This window comes from Epinephelus lanceolatus, chromosome 12 (assembly GCF_041903045.1).
Source record: "Epinephelus lanceolatus isolate andai-2023 chromosome 12, ASM4190304v1, whole genome shotgun sequence".
Classification (NCBI taxonomy): Eukaryota; Metazoa; Chordata; class Actinopteri; order Perciformes; family Serranidae; genus Epinephelus; species Epinephelus lanceolatus.
Genome location: NC_135745.1, coordinates 12,438,576 through 12,460,972, shown reverse-complemented (window position 1 = coordinate 12,460,972; position 22,397 = coordinate 12,438,576). Strand labels below are relative to the sequence as shown.

At 42.5% G+C, this 22,397-nt stretch overlaps 2 protein-coding genes across 3 annotated transcripts in view; both read right to left on the bottom strand.

The window, feature by feature from the left end:
- LOC117272151 (receptor-type tyrosine-protein phosphatase N2-like) overlaps positions 1–22,397 on the bottom strand; it is a 315,897-nt gene that overhangs the window by 245,538 nt on the left and 47,962 nt on the right. For both annotated transcript variants that reach the window (XM_078172961.1, XM_078172962.1), the window contains exon 3: positions 20,355–20,468. In XM_078172961.1, the coding sequence (XP_078029087.1) occupies positions 20,355–20,468 (114 nt within the window). The remainder of the gene's footprint in view (positions 1–20,354; positions 20,469–22,397) is intronic.
- On the bottom strand, positions 14,638–17,087 carry LOC117272443 (tripartite motif-containing protein 16-like). The gene has a single exon (XM_078172963.1). The coding sequence runs from the start codon at positions 16,936–16,938 to the stop codon at positions 15,256–15,258; it is 1,683 nt and encodes a 560-aa protein (XP_078029089.1). The 5' UTR covers positions 16,939–17,087; the 3' UTR covers positions 14,638–15,255.

Sequence of the window (22,397 nt, the reverse complement as noted above, 5' to 3'; positions counted from 1 at the left end):
ACCGGCAGCCAAAATATAAGGGGTACACATTTATTGCACACAACGCCTCTGGGTTTGATAATTACATACTGCTGGAATATTTTGTGCAACAGGGGATCCCTCCCACAGTAACCATGCGTGGCAGTAGGGTCATCCTGATGTATGACAAGGCATTCCAGCAACGCTGGATCGATTCTTTCAGCTTTCTACCCATGCGTTTATCCAGGACACCGGCTGCCATGGGTTTTGAGGACATGGAGAAGGGGTATTTTCCGCACAAGTTCAACACCGAGGCCAACGAGTACTATGTGGGCAAATACCCCGACCCCTCTTATTACGGGTACAACACCATGTCTGACAGCGACAAGCATAGGTTCATGATGTGGTATGACACCGTCCGTGAGAAAACCTTTGATTTCCAGACAGAAATTCGCCACTACTGTGTTAATGATGTAGAAGTGCTTCGCAAGGCCTGTCTAATTTATCGTGAGACATTTATCAGGTGCACAGACCTCGACCCGTTCGCGTTTACGACACTGGCGTCGAGTTGCATGGGCGTTTTCAAAACGCGTTTTCTACCCAAAGACACCCTCGCCCTCACGTATGAAGGCGCATACACACGGCAGAATAAAACCTATTCTGAGGTGTCTATGCAGTGGCTGGAATACGTGGCCAAGGTAGAAGGCTCCGAGATTAGACACGCTTTGAACCGCGGTGAGCAACGGTTTGGGCAGTTTTTTGTGGACGGGTATAACACGGCCACAAACACCTGCTACGAGTTTGCGGGATGCTTTTTTCACGGATGTGTCAAGTGTTGCGTCCAGACCGAAGTGAATCCTGTCACCAAAAAACCCTATGGCAGTCTGTACCACTCATTCTGTGAAAAAATATCAGCGTTGAAAAGCGTGCATGGTCTGCGTGTGGTGGTGATGTGGGAATGTGAGTGGGAGGCGCTAAAACGTTCAGACCCATCTGTTCAGGCGCACTTCAACACTTACAGGCCCAAAGAACGCCTCGACCCACGACAAGCCCTTTTTGGAGGACGTACAAACGCCATCAAAATGTACCACAAGGCTGATAACGCAGATGAGAAAATCAGATACTACGATTTCACAAGCCTGTATCCTACTGTACAGTCAAAAAAACAATACCCAGTTGGACACCCTCAAATTATCCACCGAGATTTTGGTCCGGTAGAAAATTATTTCGGGTTTGTAAAGTGTACCGTGCTTCCTCCCAGAGGTCTGTACCACCCCGTACTGCCCTACAGGTGTCACAAAAGGCTCATGTTTCCGTTGTGTGGCAGGTGTGCTGAGGAGTTAAACCAGACCAGTGTCTGTGCGCATACTGACGCCGAGCGACAGCTGTCAGGTGTGTGGGTCTCATTTGAACTTCAGAAAGCTGTCGAGAAGGGGTACCAGATTGTCTGCATTGATGAAGTGTGGCATTTCCCAAACAAGACAGACACATTGTTCAAGGAATATGTCAAGACGTTTTTGAAGTGTAAGCAGGAGGCGTCAGGCTACCCCGGGCATGTCACTACTCCTGCAGAAAAAGCCCAGTACATACGCGACTACCATGAAAAGGAGGGGATTTTACTTGATGCTGACAAAATCTGTGTCAACAAGGCGGTCAGGAATTGTAACAAGCTTCTCCTGAACTCATTGTGGGGCAGATTCAGCATGCGGAGTAACATGCCCTCCTGCGAGTTAATTACAGAACCGGAGAGATTCACACAGCTCATGTTCAGCGACCATTATGACGTGCGTCAGTTTGGGTTTATATCCGATGACGTGGCCATTGTCCAGTGGTGTCACACAGATGGTAAGGCGTCCAGAGTGAATGATGTGAATGTGTTCATAGGGGCTATGACCACCGCCTATGCTAGGCTGATGCTGTATGACTTGTTGGACAGGCTACAGGAGCGTGTGCTGTACTGTGACACGGACAGCGTCATTTTCACGTCCAGCCCAGGTGATTGGGTTCCCCCTCTAGGCTCATACTTGGGTGACTTAACCGACGAGATCAATGACGGTGATGTGTGCGGGCTCCCAGAGGAAGATTATATCATAGAGTTTGTGTCTGGGGGTCCAAAGTGTTACGCCTACTGCACAAAACTTGGTAAAACGCAGGTCAAGTGCAAGGGTGTCACACTTAACGCCAAAAATGCAGCAGTGCTCACCCACGAGTCGCTTAAGGGGTTGGTCCAGTCCTTTGTGACCAATCAGAACACTCAGATGCATGTGATCACAGAGGCGGAAACCATCAGACGTGATAAAAAGAAGTTTCATCTTAAAAATGACATAGTACACAAAAAAGTCAAGGTGGTATATAACAAGCGCAGAGTCCTGTCAGACTACAGCACGCTGCCTTATGGCTACTAACATCTCTTTTGACTCAAGACTGCAGCATCCGTTTAGTTTGGTGGTGAGTGGTCCCTCAAATTGTGGAAAGACGTATTTTGTCAAGGGTCTTATTGAAAATGCATCTACAGTTATTTCACATAACATTGATAATTTGGTCTACGTATACTCATGCTGGCAGCCTTTATACGACCAACTCCTTAAATTAAGAGACATCAACTTTGTTAAAGGGTTACCCGATTCCCTGTGTGACGATGAGTTATTACCCCCGGACAAGACTAATCTACTCGTCATAGACGATTTAATGAATGACGCCAGTAACAATATAGAAGTTCAGAATGTATTCACCAAATATGTCCACCATAGAAATCTCAGCTGTATATATCTGGTTCAAAATTTGTTTATACAAGGCAAGGCTAGCAGAACCATTAGTTTAAACACAAACTACCTTGTCTTGTTCAAAAACCCTAGGGATAAATATCAGGTTACACTTCTGGGCAAACAGATGTTTCCTGGAAACACTAAATATTTTTTAGAGGCGTTTAATGACGCCACTAGTTCTGCATACGGGTATCTCCTCATAGATTATAAAGCTGCCACTCCAGACCACTTGAGGCTCAGAACCGCTTTGTTATCAAATCAGCACGTTGTTTATATGCCTAAAAAACAAAGGGCTAAATAATGTCGTCACGCGTGCAGAGGAATCTAGCCATGTTGGAGTTGTTATATAAAGCAACGCCGGGTATGAGAAGGGTCATTGTGTGTGGCGCTAGCGCAGACTTTATCGATGCACTCTGTGAAATAGCTTTAAATGTGTTGAGAGGTAACATCCCTTTGACAGAAAAACAGTACGCTCAGTTAAAAAAGAAGAGAGGCATCATCAGACTGGTTGCGGACAAAAATGTTAAACATTTAAAGAAGAAAAAGACGATTAACCAGAGCGGCGGGTTTTTACTACCACTACTTGGAGCAGCTATACCATTTATTACAAGCCTGATAAGCAGAGGTTAAGAAAGAAGAATATGGAGCATGCGCAGAAGATGTTTTTGGTTCCTCAGCATCAGCTTGACATGTTAAAACAGCAACAACAGCAGCAGCAGCAGCAGCAGGACCAAAACACTGCAAGCATAAGACAGGTAGTACAAAACGATCTTGACCGAGCCATGTCTGACATTTTGAAACTACCGGACACAGACGTATATGAAAAGGCCAAAAAATACTCTCAAGTACTGCAGCGTTATTTGGCATTGGTGAGACAGGGTGAGCGTGAAAAAACTGTACTGACCCTGTCAATGCCTGATACCGAAATTAGACCCGAGGACCGCAGACCTGACGATGATGATGATGATGGGCATAAAAAGGACACGGTTTTAGAGGGTGTGTTAAAACACATTCCCAAAAGAAGTCAGAGAAATGCTGAATACATTCTAGATGCAATTACCCGCTCAAAGCATGTTTTATCCTGGACAGACAACGCTGAAATTGTTGTTAACGGTCGTCCCCTCCACGGTACTCATTTGTATGACCTGGTGAAAAGTGTCACTGCATCACACAACATTTCAGACATTTCTAGACCACTGGGGTGGGACGTGTTCCTAAAAACCCTAGCCCATTTAAACATACCTTTAATGGCCATCCCTAACAAACAGGTGCGTGGCGATATAGCTGAGTATAAAAGAATCGGAAACGCCCCTAGTTTTTCAGCCCATAAAAGCAAGGGGAAAAAACGGTCGGTAATAGACTCACCGGGGTACTTTAGCACCCCACTAAGGACACCTGCTTCAACACGTTCACTACCTCACAGACTAAACACTTCACAGTGGGAGGATTTTTAATAATAAAAGGATGTGTGTAATTTTGTTACAGTTGTTCTGATTTCTTTATCTTTTTTTAATATTTACTTTTGAATGCCGTTTGAATGTATTTTTATTTTTCATTATTACTATTATTAAATTCTTAACCAATTTAATGTATTTTTGTTTTTAACTCTTGCCCAATTGAATGTATTTTTTATTTTTCATTATTACTATTATTAAATTCTTGAATGTATTTTCATTTTAAATTCTTGACCACTTGAATGTATTTTTTCATTTTAAATTCTTGACCAATTTAATGTATTTTTGTTTTAACTTTTAACCACTTGAATGTATTTTTTATTTTTTACATTATTACTATTATTAAATTCTTGACCAAATGAATGTATTCTACAAATGTGTTAAATAAATGGAATGTCTGAACTGCGGATCATGCTTTCTCTCTCTTTTATTTATTAGAATTATTCACAGTCACACTGCATGTTGCTGCACTGTACACATGTGAAATTATATCCACGGCATACAGAGGGCTGTATTTTGTTTACAAACTTGCACACCATAGCATCATTGCGTGCCAGATTAGCACTATACATGTTTAATATTCTTGTAAAAGGAATTCCTCTTTGTATATGACACAGAAAAAAGACACAATGCTGTCCACAGGTTGTAGAGTAGTTGTTCTGAACCTGCCTCTGGGAATAATACACGCCTGCACAGTTTTCAACGAGGTATCTGTATATCTCCGATGGAAATTTGTCGCTGTTGGGAGGGTTTCCAAAACTGTCGAAAAAATATCCATGCTTCTGTTTCGTAATATAAATAGCGAGCCAGTGTTCACCGGGCATGTTAGAGGGATGTGTATTCACAACCAGCATGGCTGGGAACGCTGTGCCTTTATGGTTTGACAGCTGGTCGCATGCCAGGACTCCTAAAAAATTTGTCCCGTTAATGATTCTTTTATTGAGGATGCCGGTCAGCTCTATAGTGTTCATGGCTGATACCGCTTCTTCTTCTTTTTAGTAATAATCCAAAAGTACTTGTCTCTTGTTTGATATTTCGATAACAGAATCGTAAACAGCATAACACACGAGGTTAACGGTGCGCTGTAGAGGTACTCTGAAACGGACTTCCAACCTCACATTACCACTTTTAATCAGTGATACGTTCCCTGCACGACCGTCGTCCGGTTCCAGATTGAAGCAGAATAACGTGTAACCATTCCCGAAATCATTACGTGATATTGCCAGAGACCTGTCTTTTAAATGACGTCCTGTAGTTTGTACCAGCTGGAAATACTCTCTCACATACTGGCCTCTCTGAAATAGTGGCTGAAAGGGCTTTGCAGGGTGAGACTGCCCGTCTGCGTACAGGCTAATAAACTCTGTATCGTAATGCTGAAAACAAAAGGGGTTCCGGTTATAGCTCCCCGAATATGCCTCATGGTCAACAAAGTCTGTGATGACGAATTTGGGGATTTGTCCCATGTAAAGATTTTCCTGGTTGCACACTCTTGTTCCTGCAGGTATGGAAAATGTTTTCAGAGCCACTCTGTCAATAGCGTATTTAGCGTTAGTGTGCTGCAGTGCCCTGCTATGCGCCAATCTAACGGCAGGTGCCACGGCCACCTTTTTCACAAATAAGCTAGCCGATACGATCTTCACGGCGTATTGATTATTTTGCGCAGTCATTAAGGCAAACTCGTCCTTTGATCGAATAAATTTTAGGGAAATGTCTATACCGTTTAACAATAACTTTTCCTGAAAAAACAAATCGGAGTGTATTGGTGCTATTAATTCCACAGTGCGGCTGTTGACAGTGTATCGCCCTCTTTCGGCTAGGCCTTCGTTATCTCCGGCTATGGAGGCAACATTCATGTGGTCTGCTGTGTCTTTACAAAACAGGCCGCTGCTAAACTGTGTATCCAAGGTGTCCTTTCCGTAGTTGATTAAACACTCGATTATCCCACGGTACGGGTATGTGTTGGAAGATTGGGTTATAAGCCTGTCTCCTAACATGATATCCACCTGCGAGAATAACGTACACCCGGGGTAGTTAACAAAACCCACATCTGCGGCTTGGGCCAAATCGGTACCATCGGGGTTCGTGATTCTCGCGCGCATGTACAGGTAGGTATTGTTTAGATCAATGTAATCCTCGCCGCAGGCCGATATAAAAAATTCCAGAGGCCCGGCATCCCGTAATGCCGAAACCGGGGGTATTTCGACAAATGTAGATTTTTCAATGGATGTCTGTGTGTACGGCACTGTGAACAGATCCAGCTCCGTCTTCACACATTCTTCCGACTGGTTGTGTATGAGAGCCATGGCCGGTGCTGTTGTTTTCTCTTCTCAGACTAGAATATGTCTTTACGCAGAATCACCGAGCGTCTTTTGGAAGTTGCGCTTCTCTTGGCGGCCGACTTCTTTCTGATGCGTCGTGTCACTTTGACGGTCGTTTTACGCTTTTTGGACCTGCCGGAGCTGCGACCCCTCGACGAGGGGGGTCTTTTGGACAATCTTTTTCTGATCACCATCAACCCGTTTCCTTCCTGTCGTCTCGATACAGCGCTTCTGGCAATGTTGGACGCCATATCCCCTACAATGTTTACAGCTGCGTTTTTTAAATGTGGCTTGGCGATGCTGAATCCTTTTTTAAATAACGGTACAGCCATTCTAAGCAAGCCTCGAAATATGCCGCCTAAACCGTTACCGTATTGTGTACTTGAACCTATAAATCCGGGTAATTCGCCACCCGCTTGGTTCACGTAATATGTCATATATCGGGCATCGTCACGCACATATGGTGTGTAGGCCATTTTCTCAGGTCTAGAAATACTGCTTCACAGGTCTAAAGTGTAGTTTAACAATCACTTTTCCGTACGTGAATGGTATATACTGGTTTTGATCGTTTTTTAACGATATCTCGATATCGTCAATGACAGATTTGGAGAGCGATGTATAGTGTGGCTTGTCATATGTCAGAGTGGGCATACGACCTACCTCCGGCGTTATATTTATACATCGGAGGAGCGGCGCGTGGCTGTCTCCCACTAGCTGATAATCAACGATATCGCTGTAAACGTATATATTATAAACTCCCCCAAAAATATCTGCGGGGTGAGGACTGGCGTAGATTTTCTTAAAAATAGGGGTCACCGGTATCTCAAACGGCTCACCGGGCTTAAAACCCAATATTTCGGCCAGTTTCCCGCGGAACGTCACCTTATATCCTTCTCCTCCCGAAAAATAAACATGATTTGTAATGTTGTTATATTGAAGACCTAAGCGCGATGTTATCGGGTTGCCGATGCATTTAGCATTAAATTCTTTTAGTATTCTGGGAATGGAGTCGTAAAACCCGGCAAACAGTGTTATAGTGGCTGTCTGGTTGGTTTTACTGTCGTATATTAACACGTCCGCGTCAGAAGCAGGGAACGTTGACCACACCCTAGGGTACTGAAGTTCAATAACCCCCACCTCGTACGGTTCGCTCAGAACGATCGGTTTTGCTAATTTTGTTCGGTAGCGCCATATCTTGTTATTAGGATACACGTGTAGCGATGCATTACTCGGTAATGTGACATAAAATCCGTTCTTGTTCTCCATCTTCTTGATGTTGTTGGGACGTGCGACAATTCCAAAGTGGCTGTGTAAACAGATAACGCCCCGTGATATATATATATATATATATATATATATATTACACGTCAACGATGTCCTTTTCAGAGACCCACGAGTTAAATTTCTCAGGCCACCCCAACCATTTCACAAGCGCCATCTTTTTCCGGCCTATAGTTTTTCTGGATATTATTTTCTCTATTTTAAACACCTTGTTTTTGTCAATGATTACCGGCTGTAGCTCAGGCTCGTAAAATGCGCCTTTTACCTCATCACCCGAGCAATCTGATATTCTATACACAGGCTGGTCAAGGGCTATGCGCCTAGTTATTGTAAAAAACTCGTCTGTATATGTTTGTTCATAACCTTTTCTAAACACCCCTCGGAGTTTTGATATTCTCACAGTGTCCCCTACATTATATTTGAACGATACGATCCTCGGCGGTTTCTTCTTCTTCTCCTTGTACAGCGTGTTAAAGACGAGCTTCTCGTTGTCTTTGTTTACATCGGATGGGGCCATCTTTATCGATCTGTGGTGAGACTTGTTGTAAGCGTTGACGAGGTCCTGGACGACATCAACATATCTACGCGAATTAACAGACGTTAGATATCTCCACATGCGGGTCTTAAATGTTCTGTTGAAACGTTCAACCGTGCTAGCCTTAGTCTCGTTTGAGGTAGAGAAATGTTTAATTTTATACACCTCCATTAGGTGTTGAAACTGTTTGTTATAAAACTCTGTCCCCTGATCGGTTTGGAGTTTTACAGGTATGCGGCCTTCGTTCAAAATGTCTTCAAACGCCTTTGCAACAGATGTACCGGTCTTGTTTTTAAGACACCTAACCCATGCATATTTAGAAAATACATCGATACATGTCAGCAGGTAGCGCACATTGTCATTTTCTGCTGAATATTCACTCATGTCCACCAGATCGGCCTGGAACTGTTTGTCAATACCGCTAACCAACACCCTATTTCTAGGGAAGTGTACAGCTGCTCTAGCGTGGAGGGTATACACATCTTGCCCCTGCAAGTAACGCTTTACTTCAGGCATCCCAGGAGCCTCCCCAGTGCATTTTCTAACAGCGTCGCAAAGTTTTTGTACACCTCCAAGACCCCCTGGGTGTGCGGGGTCGTGGTAAATCTTGTCTAGCGTGCGCTCCATATTCAGTCAACAACACAAGTGGCCAAAATGAGGTCGACACACCGTCTTTTATTTATTTATTTATTTATGGTTTTTCAACATGTTTAGGTATTTTACACACACCGTCACATCTCTGTCTATCATGTGTCGCACTAGGTGCTGAACTGCATCACAAACATCTAATGGCACACCATTTTTAATCATCAAAACACACGCATCACAAAGAAATGCACAAAGACAAATAACGTGGCCTGTTGCAAACGCCTCAGACTCATTACAGTTTGTGAAATATGCTGTTACCACATCTTTAACCGCTGATGAACTGTGTGCTGCCGCACACACGGTATCATTCCAATTTATAACATTTGTCCGTATATCGTTTAAATGGTTGTTGAATGTAACACAGTTGCGTGGGACACAGTCACCGGTAATTACCCCGTACAGAAGTGATGTCAGTCTGTTCATGGCATGGCGTCTTTTCCACGACAAAAGATACGTGGCTATTGTGATCCCAAACAACAACAACATCATTTTTTCTGTGGTAAATATTACAAATCTGTCGATATGCAGCAGCAGCAGCACTTGGTCCACACGGTGAAGGCGTTGCGTAAAGCGGTCTCGTGCTTGTGGTCCTCCATCGTCTCCATTTCCTCGTTGGCAAATATTCCGTCACATCCGGGTCTGAGATAGTGTCTCAGAGTCTCGGCCGCTCCTAAAAGCCTGTCTTGTGAGAAAGCCCCCGGTGATATCTGCGCAAACAGGTAATGTAGAGCTTTTCCTAGAGACTGCTTGAATACAGAGTCCAGAATCTGGTCAAAATACATACATCTGATCTGATCAAATTCAAACAAGCAAGAGTGATGACGCTGACTCGGGTGGCTGATTTTACACCCGCTGCAGAGAGCTTTTGTTTTTTCCCACCCTGCGTGATACTGGCAGCGTGATAGAAAGTCTTTGATCGTGTCCACGTCGTCTTTTGTCAGGGACAGTGTCGAGACATGTCCCTTCTCCTCCTTCTTCTTCTCCTTCTTCTTCACACGCAGCGCCTCATGCGACTTCATATGAGGTGTGCAGGGTTCCACACCACCGCAATCGTTTTCCCAACACCCTCTAGTATCATCGTCGTCACAGGTGTTGATAAGGACACTACCTGTAAAAAAAAAAACAACAGAAAAAAACATTAAAATCTTATACACCGTTTATCATAATTTAAAATGACAAAAAAATACAAAAGTTATGCTAACCTAGGCTTTATCAGTAGTCGACGTGTCTGATGATTTTCGGGCGGCACAGGGAAGGAAGGTGACTACCCCGCGCATTAGCCTGCGCATCATCGAAAAGAAGACGTTTTCTAACACTCTGATAAGAAGAGAGGATCCTGTCTCTTCTGATGCCCTTGTCAGCTTCGTCAAACAATTTCTGCAGAGATCTCCAGTCGCACCACTGAATAAAGAAAACAGTTTTAAACCACTCGTCACGCTCTTGAAGTGTAAGAGGGTAGGGTTGTTGTCCCCATGCGTCGCGGCCTCTGCTCGCGATCACAGATTCTCGATCTTTGCACACACTGAGAAAAATAAAGTCCTCCCGCCGTTTGTTAAAACGATCCGTCTCGACGCGGTACATCTCGGGGCCCGTTTTGCTGACCCACTGCGAGACATAAATACTCTCTGGGAAACCGGGTTGGTCTAGGTCAGGGCAGACCTCTGACCAAAACAATTTCCAATCTCTATGCATCAAACTGACCGTCCATGTTTCAACGCCTGGAACCACACTGCGACCGGTGGCCGCACTGAGTGTAACGACAGAGTCCTGATATTTAACATTGTAAACATACCCATTAACCTCCTCCAGCTCTAGCTCAAATTCACGATTCTCCGGAGTAACGAGACCACTTCCTACACGTCTCCTTTTCTTGTAAGGGGCCCGAGCATCCACAACCGTCGCCGGGTCATTAGACATACCTGGGCGGTCGCTTGACCCGATGCCACTGTTGCTGGTGCAGGAAGACATGGTTGCAGAAACGTCTTGCAGAATACAGGCGATCGTTGAAGAAAAAAAAAAATCAGAGTTCCTCCCGCCGTAGCTTCGCCGTCCGAGAAGTTGAGGATGTCCTGCTGAGAAAATCCCTTGTATATATATGCACACCACCTACATCCGGCCGCAAGGAGGGGCTTTTTGATTAGCCAATAGCTACGGTTTCATTCGGAACCACCCCCAGAAGGAGGCGCTATGTTTAACCAATGAGAGCAGGATTTCATATGACGTTTGTGGGGGAGGGGATTGGGGGAGGGGTGTGTGTGTGTGTGGGGGGGGGGGGCAACGCACGCGCGTTTCACGTGCACGCGCAAAGCTGGTCCCTATATACTACTCATAACCTTCAGCTTTAAGAATCTGTAAATTCAGGAAATGTTGTAGTCTAAACTATTAAGCAATCAATAAAAAAATAAAGAGAAGATTCATCGATAGTGAAAATAACCATTAGTTGTCGCCCTAAAGTAAATGTAGAATATGTAGAGTGTAGAGTGGTTTCGATAATCTGGGCAAACTGTTAACTTTTTACAACCAGGCTGTTTGTATTTCCTGCCCTGTCTGAGCTTGTTGTAAACTTTAGACCTTAGAAATTAAATGATGGACGACAACACAAAAGGATCCATGTTGTTATTACAGGCATGAAAATCGGTCAGGGGTGAAAAAGGTGAGAAGGATACAAGATTCGGCACCTGCTAGGGGGTCCCGTGGGTTATGCTCCTCGATTGTTTTTTTGGTGGAAAAATGAGCTTCCAAATGCTCATATCTGATTTCTTTTAGATTTACTCTAGTGGTGGTCACACGCAGAATTTTAAGATTGCACAAAAACAAAAGTATGAATGTATAATTAAGTGCAAACAAAGTATCTTTACATGCTCACATATGTTGTATAAGAGACGAGACCAGGGGCGAACTGGGACACAAATTCAGCCCTGGACATTCAGGCACACCGGCCCACACACCGACCCACAAGTTTCTACCTATAATCCTTTATGCTTGTACACACTACACAAACGCTGTCCTCAGAATCAACTGCATAAGAAAATCAGCAGTTATTGTTTAATTCCAGACTATAAAATAAATGCAATCATGAATTGGCCACTAATGGCAATGTGATTTAAGTTAAAATAAGAGCATATGACTCTATCCTAATGCATCTAACTTTATGCACAATATAATTGTCTGCCCTTTTAGTCAACTTATTACTGCAACAAAAAAATCTCACTTAATACTACTAAAAATGTTTTCCTCCAGCTCAAATGTAATGCATAGTAGGTTATGCCTTCACATTGCACCTGTCATATTTCTGGTCTCATCCTCCTCCTCATCACGACTGGGGTTAGTCTGTCCCTCGGCTTCATTGTCCTTGGGACTGGGAGCACCACCTAATGTTAATTGCATGATGCATCCAAAGGAAAAAAGCAAGCACATATTTTCTTTTAGTACAGGTTTAAAGTATAATGACTTAATGCAATACCTAGTAGGCTAGTTGGCCTCTTGAAATGGACACCTAGAAAAAATATGCAAGTTGCCAAAACCAACCTTGCACATTACACACTCACGAACATTAGCTAACGTTAATACACCTGCTATAATGGCACTGTCGGCTCCAGCTCCATCTCCGTCGTTAGCAACACCAGCAGCCTCAACCAACGCCGCGGCCAAACAAGTCGGTTATTTTGGAGCACTTTGCTGCCTCTTCTTGTAAAGATGTAAGTTTTTTTATTCGAGTTTTTTCTGCGCCACTCTTTCTTTGTTTTACCGGCTTGTTTTCTGTCAAACTAGCCTGGTCTCCTATGAGTAATGACTGATGACTGAGGCTGAGCCAATCAGATTTCAAGAAAAACGAGAGCCTCTTTCTTATTGGAGGAGGCTGCTCTTATCTCCTCCTTCAAGCATAAAAACACAAGATTGACACCTACGTCCCCATCCCCCCCCTCTTTAGTATGATATCTAATGAATAAGTGACCCACAAATTATATTACGTACTTAACATAAAGTTATGTACTTAATGTAAAATTACTAAGGTTAGGTTTAGAAAGTTTAGATATTGATAATGTGCCTTACAATAACTCAGAGTTTACTTGGTTTCACATGGTTCTGATTCCGAACACTGATCTCCTTGGGAAAGTCCTGTGTTGTTTGACCCATCCTCCACCTCAACCTGCCTCCTTACACGGACTATACATAAAATACTGGCTCATGATTACATGGGTTATTTACGATTTCTGGTGCAATACTTTTTGTAAGTATTCGTACGAACAGTGCATGAGAACAGCCTGACAGTAGGCTATATATTTAGAAAGAAAGAAAGAAAGAAAGGTTGATGAGAATATATGCTTATGTGTGTGTTTATAATAGAAAAAGATAAGGAGAGAGCAAACTGTGTTATCTTTTCAGTGGACTGGCAGGGCCTGAAATGCAGATGCTTCAGTGTCTTTAGAGTTTTGTCCTCCCTAATGGCTTCTGCAGACAGCCGGGGCCAAACATCTCATTTGCATAATTCATTTCACTTCAGAGCGCCTGACAAATGCCTCCAAACTCCTCGCCTCTCTGTGAAATCTGAATATTTCTCCAGCTCTCCTGCCGAGTGCCGATTCGGCGAATTAAACCAGAGGAGCAGTTTTGTTGTTTTGTTTTGTGTGTGTGTGTGTGTGTGTGTTTTTTCTTTTACAGAGGGTAAGGGAAGAAGGGAACCAAATCAGACTCAAAAGAAAAATGGTGGAAAAAAGGCAAGAAAGAAATTCTTCACAAAATGAGTGTTGTACTTTTTTGACACGATTCTGTCTTCAGCGGTGCAGGCAGGGAAAGCTAAACTCTAGAGAGTAACAGACTGGTTTTTCCTGTCCTGTCGTTCAAAGCAAAGCTGCATGATGAAAGCACTTGAAATACTCACAGATGCCCAGTGGGCTGTTACACAGGTGTCTGCCTCCCTCTAGTGGTACAATACAACAACAGCAGCTTCCCACACCAGAGCAAGTGACAAGCAGCAACTGAGTCATTTCCACAGGGGTTATAAAAAGTGTACATTAAAATAAAATCTCAATAATATTTCACACTGATTTAAGTCTTGGTGCTCAGTTTGATTGTTCATACTTTAGTTTTTCTGTATTAACCATGTATCCTATCCTTTAGATCTGGCACTGTACTTAAATGCAGCATGTATGCACGACATGCAACCCACTGAGACTGATCCCTGCTGTTAAACTGTTTATATTTTCACGATCCCAAATAAAAGGAATAAAAGATCTAATTTAAAGCACTGGAAAACTCAGTTTTTGGTGGGGCTGGATTTCAGAGAAACTGGATTGTCTCAGTGATGTATAGTGGTGGACAGTAACAACGTACATCTACTTAAGTAATGTACTTAAGTGCAGTGAGTATTGTGTTTCGTAAACATCCTACTTTGACTTGAAAGACAGTTAATGTATTTTTGACTTCACTACATTTCTATGAAGGCTCTCATGACTTGTTACATTTGCTTGAAGTCAGCGAATGTTTTTTGTTTTTCTTTTCAAAAATGCACACATCCATAAACTGTGATCACGCAGGTCTGCTTGTCGTTTGACTGTGTGGTGTTACCGTACCTCTATCTCAAGCATGTGCTACACAGATTAGGCAGGTAAAAGTTTTCTGTTTTTGTTCTTGAAGCTTTTAGTTTTTGCTATGAATATACAAAACAAGCCTTGTTCATTCTTAGCAATCATTTTATTTATATTTGTGAAGCTTTTTCAGACATCCAATTGCTAAATCCTTGTAATAGACATTTGTTCACTACATGTTCACTTCACCCACACAATAAATCAACTAAACATCTCACCTCTTCCCCATTGATTAAGATAGCATTAATTATATTTACACTGCAATTCCTTATTGAAAAGATAATGTAGGGATAATGTTACAGGAGGACAACACAGCTAATTTTACAGCAATCAAATGAGCAGTAATTTCAAGGCATTAGGATATGCATAAAAATACAATAGTTATGAAATGACACCACAGTATATGTCTAAGCATGTTCAACTTGTCTGTGTTGCAGATTGGCTGCAGTAGTGATTACACCAATATAGACGTCTCTTTAGTGAGCCACAGTGCTGCACTGTTAACATAAGCAGTAATTGCCACCACAGCTGTGACTGCCACCTACAGAAACACGAACAGAAAATACAATGACGACACTGGGTTTGAGTGACAGTTGATATTTGGGACACACTATGCATGAACACCAAATTAATAAGTGCTTAGCAACACAGCAGAATAAAATACAGAAAAAAAAAAATCTATCCCATTGCCACTTGAAAAATTCCTGTCTACTTTAGCTCACGCAGCTCAGCATTGTCTCCTCTAGAATAATGAAGAGCAAGTCCAGCATAGAGAGGCTGAGTGAATGTGGTCTGGACTCTGTGGAGGAGAGTCATGGTTTCATCCACTTTGTAAAAGGACAGAATACCTGCCTTATGATCCAGGAACACTCCTATCACTTTGTTGCCCCATTGACATGTACCCGATACTGGAGTACTAATCGCGTTATGTTTGAATTCATATTCAGCAAAACAACATAATGCCCAAGACTTGTCATTTTCTCCAAATGTACATTCATTATAGGCCCCTGATCTGCTCATATCCTTGTATGCAACAGCTATTGTGACTAGTGCATCCCACTCCACCTCCCAGTAACAACGTCCAGTCAGACTCTCTCTACTCAGGACCTGCCAAAGATCAGTGAATCCAGCTGAGGGGTCAGAATGTGATAAGAATATGTTCCCTGGAAAAGTTGTTACTTTACGGTTCCTCTTAGATAACAGCATCAAGTAGCTCTTTGAATTTGGATCCAGTGTGAGGTGACATGCATACTGTAAGAATTCCTCTCTGGTTCTCAGTTGTTGCGACAGTAAGGCATCCACCTCAGTCACTGTCCGTAAAAGCTTTGGCCACCTCTTATTCAGAACGTCCTGTAGATTATCTCTGACCTCTGACACAGCCGCTGTCACATCCTCAAAGTACTGCAGAGGACGGCTTTTGCCGCTGGGCAACTCTGTAGATTCACTGAGTGGTGACAGTGAGGAGTAATTTTGTAGAAACTCGTTGTGATCCTCTGTGTGTGAGAGCTTCATCAGCTCAGCGTCTTTCCTCTTCAGCTCAGTGATCTCCTGCTCCAGCTTCTTCTTAAATTCATTGACTCGACTCACTTCAGTTTTCTGCTGGGATCTGACCTGCTGCTTCACATCAGCGCTTTTTTTCTGGATGAAATGGATCAGCTCAGTGAAGATCTTCTCACTGTCCTCCACTGCTTTATTAGTGAAACGATTGATAGCCTCCACCTCCGGTTGAAGCAGCTTCATAACTTTCTTACTGTCATGAATCCTTAGCTGGATTTTTTGTCGACTCACTCCAAGCTCTCTCTGCCTCTCAGTCCTCTCTGCTGCAGCTGCAACTGTGTCGTGGCCTTTATGTTCATCCACAGAGCAGAGATAACAGATACACTGCTGATCAGTACGGCAGAACATCTTCATCACCTCATCATGACGAGAGCAGATGTTCTCCTGGAGCTTGTTGGAGGGGTCCACCAGCTTGTGTTTTTCAAAGGCAGGAGATTCATAATGAGGCTGAAGGTGTTGCTCACAGTAAGAGACGACACACACCAGACAGGACTTGAGAGCTTTCAGTTTTCTCCCAGTGCAGACATCACAGGCCACATCTTCAGGTCCAGCATAGCAGTGATCAGCAGGAGCAGCTTGGAGTCCAGTCTTCTTCAGTTCCTCCACTAAATCTGCTAACATGGTGTTTTTCAGCAGGACAGGCCTCGGTGTGAAGGTCTGCCTGCACTGAGGGCAGCTGTAGATTCTCTTCTTATCCTCTCCATCCCAGTGGGTTTTAATACAGTTCATGCAGTAGCTGTGTCCACAGGGAATAGTCAACGGATCATTCAGTAGATCCAGACAGATTGAACAGCAGAATTTTTCATGGTCCACTTGAACTCCTTTCTGCGCCATTTCACCTGACAGCAAACGCCTGAAAGTTTCACTTCCTCAAAACAGGTCTGTGTTCGGATTCAAGCAACACTCAGCTCTTTTCCTCAACTCTCACTTGATGTGCTCTGAATGAGGATCATCAGCATATATTACAATGTTGGTTACATCCATCCAGAAACTGTCAGATCTGTGAAGGGGAGGAAACAAAGAAATACGTGTGTTGAGAAGAGGGAGGAGTTATCAGGCTGTGGCTCATTTCAGGAAGAGGAAGGTTCTAGAGTGACAATGTGACTGCGTGCTGGGCTCGCCCTGTTCCAAAGTCCATCCTGACAGACTCACAGACTTTTCCAATAAGTTTTTAGGGCTTCGGGGCAACCCCACTGTGAAAATAGAAAGTGCTTGAGGGCTATGGAGTCAGATCAGTTTCAGTATTAATGAATACACACAGTATTTATGGATTTATATACAGTATAAATGACTTTCTCCACATAAATGTTTTTCAATGCACACAATACACATGAAAATTACAGACCAGGGTGTGGTTTGATTAAATGTTATGTTGTCATAAACGCTGTGCTAAAGGCCACATCACTATCTTAGCAAGAAATCCTAACTCAAACATATTTCTTAATGTATAATGGGAGAGTTATCACTTGCCTGTGGGGAGCAGCTACCAGACTCCATGTTGAGGTTGACCTGGTAGTAGATGTAACACCGTAGATATTGACAGTAGATGCCACTTTTGGGCTCGTGAGATGCGTAACTACCGCCACCACCTTGCAGTTGTTCTCATGCGTTCAAATAGTAGAAAATGCTAAACTTTTGTGCTGCTTTTGGATGTGCTGACGTGGGAAGTGCCAAAACTAAGCAACAGGGAAAAACATTTCACAGCTGAGTGAGGCGGAATGTATACTTCTGCACTGAATCAACGCTGTAGGCCCTGTGTCAATGTAGAGCCTACACCATACCCTACACCGTAGCCTGACGTACACATCCCAGAAATGTAACTACACGTTGCGGCGACACAGACCTCCTGTCTGTTTTTGTGAGATGAAACCATTTCCCTCAGTGGAGACAAAGCTTTTATTTACTTCAATTTCACAGATAAGAAACAATAAATTGTGAAGACAATAAAGCCTCCACTAAAATAGCATTTTAAGTCTTGTGTGTGATTTATCCTTTGAGGATTTATACTTCGGGATTTATCCTGGCTTCATATGAGCAGAGGAAATCTCCACTCGCAACTAGGCTAACTTATACAATGTAAAATGCCATAGGCTGGCGCTAATAATGCTAGCATGTTGCATTTGTTTGGAAAACGTGTTTAGTATAAGACAGTTGTTTTGTCAGTGAACCTTGTGAGCTGTAATGGAGCCGAATTTTGTAACGTTACCTTTGTTAAATGTTGCTGTTGTCCCTGGCTTCATATGAGAAGAGGAAATGTTCGCTAGCTAGCTAGGTAAAATGCCATAGGCTTGTGCAAAAAACATTAGCATGTTGTATATGTGGTGAAAATGTGTCCAGCAAAAGACAAGTGCTTTGTCTGTTAATGCTGCATTGTAGTGAAGCTGATTTGTGTACTTGTGTTTGAAATGGTCTCTATTTAAGTTGTTGTGTAGAGGTGGAGGAAGAAATCAATACAGCATAGTACTGTGAATTTGACTGAGAAGTGAAAACTTTATCTTATTAGTTAAAACCTGAAGTCTTCCTTTGGGGAAATAATTAGCAGTTGAAATAAGGTAATAACTCACACTAAATTAGCAATAAATGTCACTGCAATACTTAGCATATCGCAAAATGTTTAAAATTGCAATAAGACTGTTCTGTGACTTTAGTTTTGTGATAATATCATATTGTAAGGCCACTTTTGATTCCGATCACTAATATTGTGTATTTTGTACATATCTATTGATATAACAATCACATTAAACAACCCTTGAATCTACACTTACATGATTGGCTGAAAGGGAAGGAGACATCTGATTGACTACAGATACTTTCCTGATAAATAATATATTTGTGAATTGAGCCACGTCAAGGGAGTCTTAAATAACTCACACAAATAGAGTGAAGTTTATGCAAGCAAATTGTAAATGTAACAACATCTAAATATGTTTTGAAAGAAAATTGCAAATACCTTTTAAAAACATATGTTGTGGATTTTTACTACTATTATTTAAAACAAGAAATATTTTTGTGTGGAACATAAATACATTTGTGGGAAAAAATCGTACATTGCATGATTGCAATCGATGAATTTCACTGACCTGGAGGCTTAGAACCCATCTGACACAAAACAGCGGAAAATTTTAAGAGGCTAATTTTTTGGTATTTTTTAAAAGTCCTTTGTCTCTTCGTCTTACCCTCATTTGATTTTGAGACCCAGACAGACACAGATACCATGAAATGAAACAAAGGTACATGTTTGAAAATAATATTCTGTGGATCTAAAGTTTGTTATAGGCACAAACAGCTCCAAGCTTTTTCGCCACACCTCACTATTGCCACATTAATTTAGAAATGCCAGCACAAATCTGCTCCATAGGTTTCCAGTTATACTGTCCAGTTATTAAAAGTTAATCCACACCTGCCGATGGGCAAGGCAGTATCACAGTATTACATGTACACCAGGGTATTTAGAAATCCGAACCATATGATTTTAAATACCGTCAAAAATACAGACACTCCTGTTTCTATCAAACACATACAGAAATGTTGTATTAAGGATACTGTATATAGTGTATACAACACACCACCAGAGGTCAGTCTCTGCTAGAGGAACAGACAGCTGAGCGGACAGACATGGCGACTGGGGATAACGTTACATGACTGTAAACCATCGGCCAGCAACAGTAGAAAGTAGCGAGACAGGAGTAGTACACACATACCCACGTATACAACATACCCCAGGTGAATTTCAGGATGGTATGAAGATATGAAAAAAATAGATATCGCCATAGTCTACATGCAAGCCAATCAGAATTGAAAATTGTTAGTGGCCATGGTATTTATAAAAACATGTAACCCCAAGCAGCACTTAATGATGACTCACTTCAAAAACAAAGAAACAACAACAACAAAAAACAAACAAACAAACAAAAAAAAAACACTATAAAAGCTTGTAGCACCAAACATGCTCTTTGGAATAAATGCACTTACTATTTACATGTCACATCTCACACAGCTTACATGCACTTATTGGAAGTTGCTTTGGACAAAATTGTATTGACAAAAAAATCAACAAACTGTATAAGCCAGAGCTTATTAGTTGCACATCATCTGCGTATGAACAGAATTTGAAGGGGACACAGTTCACAGACAGACTCTGGCATGTCATGTACGTTTGCTTTTGTGTATGTATGGAATGAGAACTGTGTACCTGTGTGTGTGTGTGTGTCTGTGTGTGTGTGTGTGTGTGTGTGTGTGTGTGTGTGTACCTCTGTTAGAGAGCTTCTCCAGCAGCATCCTGAAGTGTTGCACTACAGACGGGGAAACATCGTAGGTGTAGACCTCCTTTACTGGAACAGGGTGACACCTCCCAAACATACCATCTGAAAAGAGAATTAAACTCACATTTAGATTTTACATTTCACACAAAGATCAATCTTTCATGCTCAGTTATTCCACACTAACTCTATTAACTTCACGTAGGGGATGAAACCACCTGTTAAAGGTTAGAGAAAGCTGGTGGTCAAGGTAACATTAAAAGCTACTAACAGCCACACAGTAATGCTCTACATGATCACACCAGCATTTCTGTGAGCAAACGTTTGCACTAAAATAAACTGATATGGATGGAATTGCATAAGTCAAACACATTCTCGGTGGGTGCTGGTCTCCACCAGGGCTGTCCCTCGTCACAGATCCTGTTTGTGATTTTCATGAACAGGATTTCGAAGCACAGCCAGGGGTAAGGATGGGTCTGGTTTGGGGACCTCAGAACTGCATCTCTGCTTTTCACAAATGATGTGGTTCTGTTGGCTTCACCACACCGTGACCTCCAGCATGCACTGGGGCAGTTTGCAGTCAAGTGTGAAGTGGTTGGGATGAGAGTCAGCACCTCCAAATCTAAGGCCACGATTCTCTGCCGGAAACCGGTGGATTGTCCTCTCAGGGTTGGGGGAGAGTTATTGCCTCAACCGAGGGAATTCAAATATCTCGGTCCCGCTGCTCCTTCACGTCAAAAGGGGTCAGATGAGGTGGTTCGGGCATCTGATCAGGATGCCTCCTGGGCACCTCCCGCTGGAGGTGTTTCGGGCATGTCCCAGTGGCACAGACCCAGCAAGTTCTGGGTCTACCCCAGTCCTGGGGCAGACCCAGGACACGCTGGAGGGATTACATATCTCATCAGCCCTGGGAACGCCTTGGGGTCCCCCAGGAGGAGCTGGAAAGTGTTGCTGGGAAGAGGGATGTCTGGGGTGCTTTGCTTGTCCTCCTGCCACTGAGACCCAGCCCCGGATAAGCGGGTGAAAATGGATGGATGGATGGATGGAACTGTTTGAATGGTTGAATCAGTTATTTTTTTTTATAATAAAGAATTCTTTGTTTCACTGTAAATATCAATATAAACTCAAAAAAAACGACAACAGCAAAAAACATTGGTTTCAGCTACAGGCCAAAGTGTTATTTTAAACAGCTTAATCAGCCAAGAATTTCACAGATGGTGCATCCCTAATTATTACCAATATTATCAATATCACCCTGGATTTACCTGATTAGTGACTGCATTTTCTAAATAAAACGTATCATTTAAAAAAAAAAAAAAAAAAAAAAAAAGCTAAAACAAACAGGAAACTCTCCAACTTCAGGCAGAGTCAGATCCAAATCTCTCTTCTGGCATCAATTGTCATTTTATTAACCAAACATAGATCTGATGACACAGAATGTGACTTCTCACTCAGTCATACTTCCTTCTAAAAAATGACACACAGTGGGCAGTGTTAATGTGAGCTGTAGGAGAGCCAGCGAGAGACTGTCTCAGGAAATAAAGACGTGGGTTGAGAAAATGTCGAGAAAGATGAATCAGAGAAAGAGATATAAACAGGACCGTTATACTCATCACTATCTGTTGAACAGAATAATATGTGATCATGTGGTGAGGTGACTTTTTTGTTATGTATAAAACTTTCAACAGGGTCAAATGTGATGGCTGACATAAACGTTTATCTTCTCTGCATGTCACTCTGCATTTGATTTACATATGTAACTGCTGCCTTCCATTTATTTGAATCAACCATTGTTTTTAGAAGTTAGCGTGTAGTTAAACTGTTACTGTAGCACCATTAAACATGAGAAATGATTCACTGTGACCTGGAAACGAGACACCAGCTCTCCAGTTCATATATTAATAATATTTGCAAGTCGCACTGGTGCTCCATGGTTGCAAAACGTGACCACATAGTCATAGCCTGGGGCCCTGCAGATACATAAACATAGACCTCACCTACTCACACCCTACTGCTCAGGAGAGTGTGGTCTGG

What these genes read in the sequence shown, in the direction of transcription:
- LOC117272443 (XM_078172963.1), bottom strand. Translation starts at nt 16,938, where the DNA reads ATGGCGCAGAAAGGAGTTCAAGTGGACCATGAAAAATTCTGCTGTTCA.